At 28.6% G+C, this 13,275-nt stretch overlaps 2 protein-coding genes across 2 annotated transcripts; one reads left to right on the forward strand and one right to left on the reverse strand.

The window, feature by feature from the left end:
- Positions 1 to 2,455: 2,455 nt before the first annotated feature.
- Positions 2,456 to 5,214, reverse strand: LOC107931504 (lipoamide acyltransferase component of branched-chain alpha-keto acid dehydrogenase complex, mitochondrial). The gene is made up of 8 exons (XM_016863409.2): positions 4,943 to 5,214; positions 4,651 to 4,797; positions 4,396 to 4,521; positions 3,759 to 4,132; positions 3,418 to 3,665; positions 3,241 to 3,329; positions 2,932 to 3,159; positions 2,456 to 2,841 (listed from the first exon to the last, which is right to left on the reverse strand). Exons 1-8 carry the CDS (start codon positions 5,105 to 5,107, stop codon positions 2,728 to 2,730), a joined length of 1,491 nt encoding a protein of 496 aa, XP_016718898.1. The 5' UTR covers positions 5,108 to 5,214; the 3' UTR covers positions 2,456 to 2,727.
- A 5,452-nt stretch (positions 5,215 to 10,666) lies between these two features.
- On the forward strand, positions 10,667 to 11,489 carry LOC107931430 (FCS-Like Zinc finger 15). Its single transcript, XM_016863306.2, has 2 exons — positions 10,667 to 10,970; positions 11,046 to 11,489. Exons 1-2 carry the CDS (start codon positions 10,774 to 10,776, stop codon positions 11,233 to 11,235), a joined length of 387 nt encoding a protein of 128 aa, XP_016718795.1. The 5' UTR covers positions 10,667 to 10,773; the 3' UTR covers positions 11,236 to 11,489.
- Positions 11,490 to 13,275: the final 1,786 nt, after the last annotated feature.

Below are 13,275 nucleotides of genomic sequence, written 5' to 3' on the forward strand. Positions count from 1 at the left end.
TGAGATTTGAAGAATTGGGTGATAAGGCATGTAGATCAGATCTGGCGGTAAATTATGGGGTCACATTGTTATTTTAATTAAAGAGTGAGGTTCAACCGACAAGTAATGGTTGGGATTGATTTTAGATTTTAATTACATTTTTTGAAGTTATTTTAAATTATTTATTTTCCATTAACAAATTTAAAGCTACAAGAGATCCAACATTGAGCTAGTAAATATGAATTAAGACATTTTTTGAGTTTAAATTAATTTTATATTCATTTATTCGAATTAGATCGAAAGTGCGAGAGAGTCCAAAGTGAGCGGCGGCATAGTATTTGGGGCATTGGCAGCCTTCACTGAATCTGATGGCTAATGTCATTTTCAACTTAAAATGTGATATTCAAATAAAATTTTCTTGTATTCGGATGCGAATGATTTTAAGTTGAGCTAATTTAAATATTTAAATTTTTTGGTTTACATTGTGCTATTTGTATTTGGATTTTAAATTTAAAATTTTCAAATCTAATAATTATGAAATTAGGTTATTTCTAATAAATTTTGAATTTCTTTAATCATGAGTTCTGAATTTATGTCAAAATATTTTGAGATACCACGATAAATGTGAATGGAAAGTGAAACCAAACTACCCATTTTAGGATTTAACAATAGAAAACCAACCATCCTTAACTGGTATAATGTTAAATTTAGTCTTCAATGATTATATAATTTTACTATTTTTATTTTTATTTTTATTTTTTGAGCTAAATTTAGTTATTAACTTTTTAAAAAGAGTCAAATATTTTTTTATAAAAATACTAATTAAAACATTAATGTTTTAACGATGTTAGTCACGTAGTAGTCTATGTGTACTTCGTGCTAGCATGACACTATTTGTCTTATATGTCACATCAACAAATACTTTAAAAATATATAAATAATATATTAAATAAAAAACTTCATAATTTTTTTAAAAAACAGGTAACGTAAAGTATATATGGATTGCCATACATGTTATCATGTTTAAAAATCTAACATTTTAGTCAATATTTTCATTAAAAGGTTGATAACCAAATTTAACTCTTTTTAAAAGGTTGATAAAGAAATTTAGCTTAAAAAACGACCAAATTAACAAAAGATGTAAATAATAAGGATTAAATTTGTTATTATGCCACCCTTAAATACAATCTTTTCATTTTGATTTAAGATAATTAATATATATACTGGAGAATGGATTGTATGAACCAAAGACGCCACTTCATTTGTATCTATTTTTCAATAGTTTATTTTTTAATATTTTACCATACCCCTACAGGATATTTGTCAACCCCTTAATCTTGAGATATTATTTTATGAATCCTTTCCACCACATCATCTATGACCCCTTTTTAATTATTTAATGACATTTTAGAGTTTAATGTTTGAGTTTAGAGTTTGAGATTTAGAGTTTAAGATTCTGAGTTCATAGTTCAAGGTAAAATAAATAATTAAAAAGGGGACCATAGATGATGTCATTAAATACTTTCAAGAAGAGAATTTAAGTTCCAACAATGTAAATGATATTAGGAGAAGCAATTACTACGTTATTTAAGTAATAAGTTTCTTAGACCTTTAATTAACCGTCTAAATATATTCTTATTTTTTTTGGTGAATTACAAGAGTAGGACAAATCCCTGACAGTAACGCGACTCGAATCCAGACCACACATGAGATGATGAATACCCAAATCATCATATCAACACATGGATTCATATATTCTCGTTTTCTTCAAGCAAGGTTAAAAACTCATTATGTATCTCATTTGTTCAGTATTACAATTGTTTTTTTAAAAATCCATTAAAACCCATGGTAATTTCTTAATTTTACTTTATAAAATTAAAAAACAAATCTTATCAAATAATTAGTCTATAATTTTTTTTAAATATTGAACAGTAATTTTTGAGATAATAAAAGTATTGGGTCCGGTGAATCTTATGTGGTGGCCTAATGGTTAAGGGTGCTCATTGTCTCAAGTTGACCTAAGTTGGGATCGTGCTAATCGCGTTTATTGTTCGGACTTTACCATGTGTTATAATCCACCGGGAAAAAAAAAACAGTATTGAGGCCCGCCTGCTTTTCTGTGATGGTTACATAACTCGCACCTTGCACATGGGAAAATTGACTGCCTAGAAAACGAATTGACATTTTATATTATATTTAGGCCCTAAATTTGATTTTTTTTTTCAAAATTACGCCATATAATTTTTTAAATGATGATATAACATAATCTTAAAGTACCACATCGTTACAAAAACTAAAATTGGAAAAAAATTATGAAATAATAGCAACTAAAAGAATTCAAGAATCAAGAAAAGAAAATTGGTATACTTTATGGCGATATATATAGAAAAGTCAAGTGTAAAAATAAAATAATTTTAATAATCTTGTTATATTGATCAAATTTGAAGTAAATTTTTCAACCATAAAAAGTAAGGTGTATAAAAACTAATCTTTATACTTTTACTGTTTTGATTGCAAATGATATGTATTGGAATCCATTTTCTCCTTTTGCAAAGATGTATATATGAAGATTGTACCCAATAACTACCGAGATTCAAATTTCAACCCTTTCGCAACTCTTCTCCCAATCACAGCCTACGGACCTCTTTTAAACCCCAAGATCACTACTACCTACATCTGTCTCTGCTTCCAGTAAAACTATTTTATTGGCTCTGGAGGCTTATTCATTGTCACAAAGCCCCTACCCATTCATTTCATATGCAACATGAGGAGCTCAGGTTTCTCGATAAACCGTTTCCACTCATTGCAAAATCTCGCAACAGTTGCTCCGTCCAAAACTCTGTGATCCGCACCTATGTTAACCTGAGAATTTAAAGAAACAAAATCATTGGATTATCGTGTTCTGCCGAAGATAAAGCTTATGGAAACTGGTATGGTATCACTGTAACTTACAGTCATGATGGAGGCGGAATAAACATCTCCATCATCAGCCACTCGTGGAAGTTTCTGTATTCTACCCATTGCAATGATAGCTACTTCTGGCAAGTTAACAATGGGGGCACCGAATTTTCCACCGATAGCTCCAATATTGCTTAGTGTTATTGTTCCACCGGATATATCAGCCGGACTGAGCTTATTGTCCAGTGACAATTGTTGTAACCGTGAAAGCTCCTTCCTAATCTAGATGTATGGTACAAGACTAAACATTAAGAATTACGGACAATATGAAAGGGGATGACGTAAAGTCAAAAAATAACAAACCTCCAAGATCGAAAGAGACTGAACGTTCTTTATGTTTGGCACCACTAAACCGTTTGGAGTAGCCATGGCAATTCCGATGTTATGGGAACCTAAAAATAACCGACGAGAATATCAATGATACATGTCATAAAGTTAAAAAAACGAGAGCCAAATAAACATTGGAATAAAGTTACAAACCTCTAAGGATGACTTCAACTGACTCTTCGTTGAAGCAACTATTCACCATGGGGTATTTGCTCAACGCCATTGAAAGTGATTTTATCAGTACCGGAAGGAACGTGAACTTTATACCGGGTTCCAAATTGTTGGTTTGAAAAGACGCTTTAAGCTCTCGAAGTGCATCGCAATCAATCTCTTCCACGTAATGAAAATGCGGAACCTTAGCAGCCATGGACATCGTTTTAACCATTGTCCGCTGAAATCCCCTGAAGAAAAAACATCATTTACCATTTATACCCTGAAAAAGAACTTCATAAGACCATCATCGGCAATATCATAGTAACTCTAGCTCGGTATACCTCAAGGGAACAATCGTATCTTCATAGTGCCCTGAAACTTGAGCTGATTCGAGCAAAGAACTCTTTTCTCGATGTAACAGTTGTCCAAGATCAGCAGTAGCAGTAACCAATGTATCTTTGATGATACCTTCTTGAGTAGCATATTTAAGTACATCTTCTTTTAATACCCGACCATCTTTTCCGCTTCCTTGGACATCATTAATGTTTATACCATGTTCTTTTGCAAGATTTCGAACAGCAGGTGTGGATATTACTCCACCGGTAAAGTCTTTGTTTGATTTAGTATCAGGTTGTTTTTCGTTTTCCAAATTACTGAGTGTCACCAGTGGAACCTGAGTGTCCTCGACAGCCATCTTAAGAAGAGTTTCCCCAACCTGAAATTCAAGTCTTTCGTTTCAAAACAGTCCCTCAAAACCATATATACACACTTGCTAGCAACCTTTCATATTCAACAATGTTTTCGATTCTTCAAAAACCGAGCGAATCATATAACAAACTACCATTGTAGATATTCAACAAAAAAGCTTGAAACTAAGTGATTCGGCAATTCAAGAACCGAATGAATCAAATAACAAACTACCATCATAATCAACATAAATACTAAACATTTGAGCACAAACAGGCAGGCGGTTCTCACCTTTACAATACTTCCGGGAACATGAAGAACTTGAGCAACTCTCCCTTTGTAACGACTTGTGATTTCGATCGTCGCTTTGTCGCTTTGAACTTCACAAAGGGGTTGAAACTCTTCAACTTCATCACCCTAAACAAAACAATAAAAAAGAATCATCAAACATTAAACAAATTTCAATGGGATTCATTTGAATATAAAACAGGGCACCACGAACTTAATCAAATTAAGCACAAAAATTTTAAACCCTAACTAACTCACCTCTTGAATGAACCATTTAAGAAGCTCACATTCAGCAATACCTTCACCAGTTTGAGCCAATGGGACATCAACTATTCCATTAGTATGAAGATCAGCCACAGCATTACTTGAAAACTTACATATATTTTCCATATATGGAATTTTCAGCTGAAATTAAAATAAAATAAAAAGGTAATCGAATTATTTATCAATTAATAACAATAACCCAAATTGCGAATTTAATGAAAAACTATCAAATTAGTGTTTTTTTTTAATTTGAAGTGAAATTGAATCTATGAAAATAATAGCTCACAGTGAATTGGTTATTTTGGGGAAACGAAAACGCCGCCATAATGTGGGTGGAGAAGTGAAGTTTGTAGTCCGCCGTCGTCGGAACCGGCGACAGAGATGAGGAAGGAACAAGCCATCGGCGACCGTTGTTCCAAACTCTTTTTAGTAAAATTCTCCGGCAGATCATAATTCTCCGGCGTTAATTTTTATGAAAAAAAAAAGGGAAAAAAAGGAACTTTGAAAAGATTATGTTTTTATTTCAGTTTTGGATGTTTTAGTTTATGAGTTGAAATTCAGACAAATAATAGTGGCTAAACAGATTACGTCTTGTAATGAAACACGTGTCTTCCTTTTTACAGAAAAAATACGTGTCCTAACATGAAATTAATTAGTATTTTAATCTAATTCGAAACTTAAAATTAAAAAAGAATTGTGGAAATTAAAAAATCATTATTTTACTTTATGAAAAATAAAAAGTAAATTAGTTAGTTAAAATTGATAAATTATTATATAAAAAATCATCAATTTAATAATTTATATATAAACAATCAATAACAATTAACAATTCAGTAATTTATAATATTACAAATTAACAGAAATTCCTTTATAATTGAAATTATTAATCCGACGAAGATAAGGTCAAACACTCATTGATGCGCTGGCAACGTTGATTACGTTTACCCCTAATCCAAATATCAACTTTTTTTAAACTTCAATTTATTATTCTCTTATTTCTATCATAAATTTACTTTTCTTTTTCTTTTTCTTTTTTTTTTTAGAAAAAGATTAACGAGACGATAAAATTGCTTATCTATATATACTTAGGGTGGGTTTGGATGGGCGATTGAGTGCGGTGCAGTGCGTTTAGCTTACTTTTTGTCTCACGCTGCAGTATCTAATCTCATCGCCACCGCTGTTTTTACACTAACCGCAGGTAAACACACCGCTCATCCAAACTCACCCTTAATCAACCATCGTTGCAAGGATATCTTGAAAAATTTAGGAATCGAAAGGGAGTCCCTTCATTAGCCTAGCCTGTGCGTGAGCAGTCATATTTACTTCCTTTCAGATTTGTTATATGTTTACATGTCACTTTTGTCTATAAAGTTTTACAATTTTTTAAAACCAAGTCTCTATTCAAATGTCCTCGACAACTACATGAATGGCTTCAATTGCTAAGGCACAATTTTACATCTCAAAGTCAAGAAGAGTTCATCATAAATTGCTCATAACTTAGCTTGCTCAACACTACATCTAGTAATATTCCTCCCAATCACACCAAATCATCTATCGTATTCATCTTTTGCCACTGTTGTCGAAAAAGCAAACCCTAAATTTGAACTTCTTACATCATTAGTATTCAACTTTTTAAAATTTTAATATTTAACGGATTGGATAATATTATTTAATTTAAATTTGGTGTGAAAAATAAGTTTAAATTTTAAACTCTAAATCAAAATATTAAAAAAATTTTAAAGCACCCAAAACATAGAGAGAACTTATGTAGGTTGGACCAGGTGATTTTTTATAAGGTAGCTTCTAGGCCGAAAGGAATCCTAATGCATTATTGAGCTTGACTTAAAATACGTATCGAGCTCCAATATTTAAAATTCATTTTCGAGTTTATAATAATTTATTTTATATGCTATTTAATTTATTCATGTTCAATTTTTTAATAAAAAACAAAAATGTAATGGTTATAAATATTAAATAAATATATATATTTATAAAAAGTGAAATAATAATATTAGTGTACTTAAATGATTTTAGATTAACTATTTATAAATATGGGTAGATTTAGGCAAATTTTAAGGTATATAATTTAGGTAGGATGAAGCTTGAACAACTTTATATGGTATAGGAGCCCGACTCAAACTCTACATTAGTAGAGAGTAATTGATGATAATATTTTGATTTTTTGACTTAAATTGTGTTGATAATTTCTTTATCCTAATGAAATTACAGTTAAAAAAAAGTAAATAATTAATTTCAAAAAACAAATCAAAGCAAATTTTGTTGATGTAAATCTCAAATTATATCTTATTATATTCACACTCTAAAATTTTGATCCTAACAATACTAAATTTGATTATTGTAAACACCAAAACCTATCTCATTATTTGTGCATGAGCTCTTCTTATTTTAAAGACACAAGACACCTTCTTGATTAATAATGCTACTTGATTGCACTCAACAACCCAATTATTTATCTCAATCACTTTTTTTCAAGTTACTTTCAAAATCTCCACCTTTTAGTCCCAACGTAAGCATCTTGCCAAGTCTCCATCACTCAAGGGCTTGTTTGTTTTTTGCTTCCTTCCACACTATTTTCCTAGGGTTTGATGGATAGAAATAATTTACACAAAGTGCAATCATTTAAACAAAAAATTAGTAAATTTAGTGTTGCAATCGTAACATCTATCATCATTTTCTTTAAATTGCGGTTTTTATTAAAATGAATTTGGTTTCGGTTCAATTTATATGGTTAATTATCTAGTTAAATAAATTATGTTGGAGTTAATTTAAGTTTTAATTTTTAGCAGGTCATTCTAAGCTTGTTCCATTTTGGGTTAGAATTTTTCGAATAATTTTAAGTTTTAATCACTTTAATTTTAAAACATTTTAAATGACCCATTTAATTTATTTCGAGTTTAAATTAATCAACTTTTTATAACCAAATTAAATTTAAATAAATTTGAATTCGAATACTTTTCATTAGAATTAACCTTAGATTTATCAAATCAAACAGCTAAACCCAAAATTATTCTTTGAAAAGAATGAAATAAATTGGTCGAAACTCGCATCACCAAACAAGACATATCAATGTCATGTCAACCTCAAATTCGACCATGGGAGAGAGCCCCACTTTCCATCATTCTCAAACAAGCAAACGTGGCCCAAAAGCCCTTCATCATTCAATGCCTCCACCAAAATTGCCGATCAAGCATGGCCCCCAACTCACCTTGTTTCTTTTTCATTATTATATTGCCATTTTATTACCGATAAGTTGGCAACTAAGGTTGCATTCTTGAGAGATAATTCAACTTATTATTGGGGGAGACAGTCATCAACCTTAAACATGTATTATAAAATAGACTTGAGAAGTATTGTCATTTTACTTGATGAAATTATCAACCATAAGTGTTTATGTTGATTTTCGAATTTTAATTAATTCTAAACAGTTTATTCGTAGATTAGTTCAATCCCTTTATTTAAACTGACATATCGATTGATTCTTAATCTAATAATCATAATTCCAACAACACTAAAAATTATATATCTGTGCTTTTATCATGAATTAAATATGTAATTATAATACAAGTTTATTTATTTGGTTAGTTAAATTATTTACTTACAACTACTTATAATTTTAAAAGATAAAAGATTTTTCCTATTTAATCACATAAAATAGTTATGGAAAAGTTTATTATTTAAAACTAAGAAGATACATAATATTTTAATTTTTATACCATTGAAGATTGTGATTTGATTAATATTTTATAAGAATATTAATAGATGCAATGATAAGATACATTATGTTTTTAGGAAAACAATTTAGATTTAAATTGTTAGTAATTTGCAAGTAATCTCGTATTACTAACACATATCAAGTATAAAAGAATATAAACATACATTTTTTTGTAACTTAAGTAATTGTGTTGGGTGCTTAGCCAATTGGATAAGTGGATTTACCTATTAAGCTTTGTTTAAATATTTTAAAACTCAAAAGATGGGCACTCTAGCTTTAATTTAATTATAATAAATTTTTTTATTTGTATTGAATTATTATATTCGAGTAGACATAACTTCACTACCATAAGTTATATACTACGTGCCTATATATAAAACACAATAATGCGATTTTTATTATTCTATATTTACTGTTTCAAGACAGTACATGTTATATACTACACGTGTCTATATATAAAACTCAGTAATGTCATTTTTATTATTCTATATTTGCTGTTTCAAGACTTGTATTGTAAAGACAATTAAAGGCTTAATTAAGAACAGTAAATCATACTTCCAATTTTCTTTTATTGCACCATAAATTATTCTTCAATATAAATGATTCTTATTTTTTTTATGGAATGATGAAATATTTTGTTGACTTTGCAGATGATCAATTCATGCTTAAAATCACAAGGGTAATGGAATGGAATAGCATCAGTTTCATTCAGAATTTATCATTATAAGCACAGGATCCAATCATTTAAATTTATCTGATTAATTACTTAAATTCAACTCCATTATTTAATTAATTAATTAATTCAAATATAATTTTTATAGGAGTAAATTTGAATCTAAACACTCAAAATTCCTAATAAAATAATATAAGTATTAATTATTGAGAAAATTCTCTCTATATATAATCCAATTTAATTCAAAACAAACAAATAAATCAAAATCTTGTAGCTTTTCTCATTAACATATCATCCAAAATTTAGGATAATATAAATAAATTATTTGATAAGCATATGAAAATGAAAGCATGACAAATGAGTTTTCTTGTGGGAAATTGTAACTTAATGTGTTGAATCATGATAGGTTTAGGGCTTATAAATAAATTTGAGAAATTTGAATGGAATTCATTTGAGATTGATGCTACCATTGGTGCAGGATTTTATTGTATATTATTAGATTATCTTTTATCAATAATTAATTAATCAATTAATTAATCCCTCATTACATATTTTATTTACCCTTTTCCACCAAAAATAAAGTGGGGGTGAGAAAGAATAGAAGATTACCAACTTTATGGATATATTCATGCAATACTATTATTTATAAAAAAAATATACATTAACAGAAATTTGATTATATATATATGAGTTAGTATTTGATACATTGGCAAAGTATTTCTTTTATTCCACAAACATTATTAAAAGTGGACATGCCTCTTTTTTAATATTTTACTATACCCTATAAAACATTTATCAACCTTCTGACCCTATTTGTGAAGTCTAATATCATTCATACATATTTAATATTTTTAGGCTAAAATATAAGTGTAACGGGTAACATTGTTAAAATTATTTTAATAAATTTAGATCTATTGGTACAATTGTTTATTTTATAAGGGTTAAATCGAAAATTAATAGCCTAACTGATTCGACCGTTGGTACAAGTTGAATTTTTACAAGATTGATTATATACCAAATAAGTTTTTCTTTAGACATTCTATTATACAACAAGTTGGTTTTTCATCCGCTCCCACTTAAACTCCTTTTTTTTTCTTTTAATTTTCACTTTACAATCACACATGATAAATTTATTATGGAAGTCTTTACATTAAAAGTTGGATTCCATTTAGCCCTTCCTAATAAAAAATCAAAATGGTAAATAGATTATTTTGTTACAATTCCATTTATTTCTATGATTACAAAAACTAATAACTCTAAATCAATATCCTATTATCTGATTATTTCATCCATTTTTAACTATAAGTTTTTAAATTTAACGTATACATTATACTTTTACCCTTTCTATAATAAAAAATAATATAATATAATTAACATCAAATTTAGAATTAAGATCCGAAAATTAAAATATATATTCCATTTGGCGTGAAATGTATTGAAGCAATAACCGACAAATAACCAGAAAAAAACAAAACAACATGAAATTCATTTTAAAAGAAAGAGAATAAATTATTACTTAATAAATAAAAAAGGATACGTGGCAGTTCGTTAGGAATAGAGAAATCCAAATCCATTGGCCTTACGTTAAATCGTTTCTTTGGTTTTCATTTACAATTGCAACTGCAGCGCCAACTCTCTCCTTATAGCTGTAAAAGGGTCCCCTTCTCTTTAAACAAAAACAAACCCTTTCCTCTCTCCATTTCTTCAAAAAATGGTGGGCTTAAGTGTAGTTTTAGAGAATCAAAGGATCAACGATAATGATATGATAATCAATGAAAAATCTCCACAAGTTATTAATAAAGCAACCATGTTTTGTTCATCTTCATCTTCCCCACTTCCTGCTTTTTTAGAGCAATGCTTTCTTTGCAAAAGGAGATTGTTACCCGGGAAAGATATTTATATGTACAAGTAAGTTCTTTCAATGGAGTTTTTTTTCTTTATGTTTTCAAGTGACTGATTTTTTTTGGGTTCTTTTTTGTGAAGAGGGGATAAGGGTTTTTGCAGTGTGGAGTGTAGGTGCAAGCAAATTTTCATGGATGAAGAAGAGAGTTTAAAGAAAGATAATTGTTCTTTGGATGCCATTGTTAAACCTTCTTCAACTTCGTCTTCTACCTCAGCCGCTCGTCACCACCGGAAGCCTGAGAGAAACCGTGCCGGTGGCTTTGCTTATTGACTCAAAAAAAGAAAAGGGTTTTTTTATTTTTTATTTGTATAAGTTATTATTATTGATTTTTGTTTAAGGTTTTTTAAGGAGTAAATGATCTAGCTGGTTCTTTTTAATGACAATCCGATCGTTTTTGCTTCTTGGTTAGTGGGATGTTGTGATGGTTAGCGGAATTTTGTTACAGATTTGTGAATATTTTTCGATATCATTTTTAAAAGTGATTATATTTAATATTTACATGTAAGTTGGATTGGGTTGGGATAGTAAATTGAGTTTTTAAAGTTTTGAGATTTTTTTTTTTGTGTTTAAGTTAATTTCAGGTTCAATTTTCATGCTTGTTGTTATTATTTGATCAAATTATTCGAGTTTAAAGTTCAGGTTTTTATGAGTTGTATTATTAAAAAATTAAATCACTTCGGGTTTTAACCCGTATTTACTCAAATCATTTAGAGTTTTGGTTGTTTTGAGTTCGTGTTATTTTGAGTTTGATGTTTGGTCTTTTTTTATCATGTCATTATAGGTTTAGATCATTTCGATTTTTATTAGTTTAAGATCTAAGTCATTTCGAGTTTACATATCATTAGTTTACATTTGGATCAATTCGAGTTTAAATTATTAACTTTTTATGATAAAATCAAAGTAAATTTAAGTTGAAATTAATGGGATTGGTTGTGTATAATTGACTCCATTCATCTAATTAAATTTAATCTCATATTAAGCAAATAATAGTAATAATTAAAAAATGCTAATTAAAGTTGTTGTTTTTTATCGGGACAATAAAGTGGTGTAAGTTTGTTTTGTTCCAAAACGACAATGTTTCATTAATACTGTTTCATCTGATACTGCATTCTAGTTCTTTGTTTTTTGGTTAAAATTTGATTAGGTCCCTCTGCTCTTCATAAATTTAGAATTTAATCCTTATACTTTAATTTTCAAGAATTTAGTCCCTCTACATTTCAGATTTCAATATTCAAATCCAATTGTTAACACTATTTTTTTTTGTTAAATTTGTTGGTGTAATATTTTGGAATTAAAAAATACTCACTTTGCAACAATGTAACTAAGAAAATGACACTATAATGAACCTAAATTTAATAAAATAATTTGAAATGTATTCACAATTGAACCCAAAATTTGAAATCTGAAAAGGGGAGGGATTAAATTCTTAGAAATAAAAGTACAAAGATTAAATTCTAAATTTATAAAAGGTATAAAGACTTATGATATATTTTAAGGTTGTGAAGAGAATGAAGAATTAGTAGCTTTTAGTGAAACAATGGTACTTTATGTTCCCCGTTTATTCTTCTTCTTTTTTTGGCTTATTAAAAAAATATTTATTTTTCGTATTAATTAAAACATTCGAGTTTTGAAGGGTTTTCGTTTTAACTCATGAGTTTTCTAGAAAAATCAAAATTTAGGACTTAAATAAAAATTGATATTGATTTAGTGAAACAATACTAAATGTGAAAAAAAATTAAGGTTAAATCGAACTTTTTCTTTTTCATGATAAGTACCAACTAGATTTAAGCAATTTTTGGGTTTAGGGTAAAATTTGTTAAATTAGGTGTAGGAACTGATATCCCTTAAATAAAGTCTTAGGTTCGAGTCTTGTAGATAGAGAATTTAACTCTTATTTAGGGTTTGATTAGACTCAAATTTAAATTTAGTTAGTATCATGGCGGAACATGAAATTAAGTTTTGAAGGTCTAATTAAAATTTTCAAAAAATTTGGGAGATTAACTAAAATTTCAAAGAAAAAGATTTTTATGAGAATTTTCAAAACAAAAATTAGAGGGTGTAATTAAAATTTTTAAAAATTTTGGAAAAAATAATGAGAACTTTTGAAAATTTAGTGAGTTAAAGTAAAATTTTCAAAACTTTTGTAGTGATCAATTAAAATATTGACAACTTTGGGGAGCTAAGTACAACTTTTAAATTTTTGAAGGACCTAATAATAAATTTTCAAAATTTTCCAAGGGCCAAGGTCCCTTGACTCTTCATACCACCATAAAATCGCAAACTATAAAGAAAAGAAAGAAAAAGTAAAAA

Source organism: Gossypium hirsutum, chromosome D09 (genome assembly GCF_007990345.1).
Source record: "Gossypium hirsutum isolate 1008001.06 chromosome D09, Gossypium_hirsutum_v2.1, whole genome shotgun sequence".
NCBI classification, from domain to species: domain Eukaryota; kingdom Viridiplantae; phylum Streptophyta; class Magnoliopsida; order Malvales; family Malvaceae; genus Gossypium; species Gossypium hirsutum.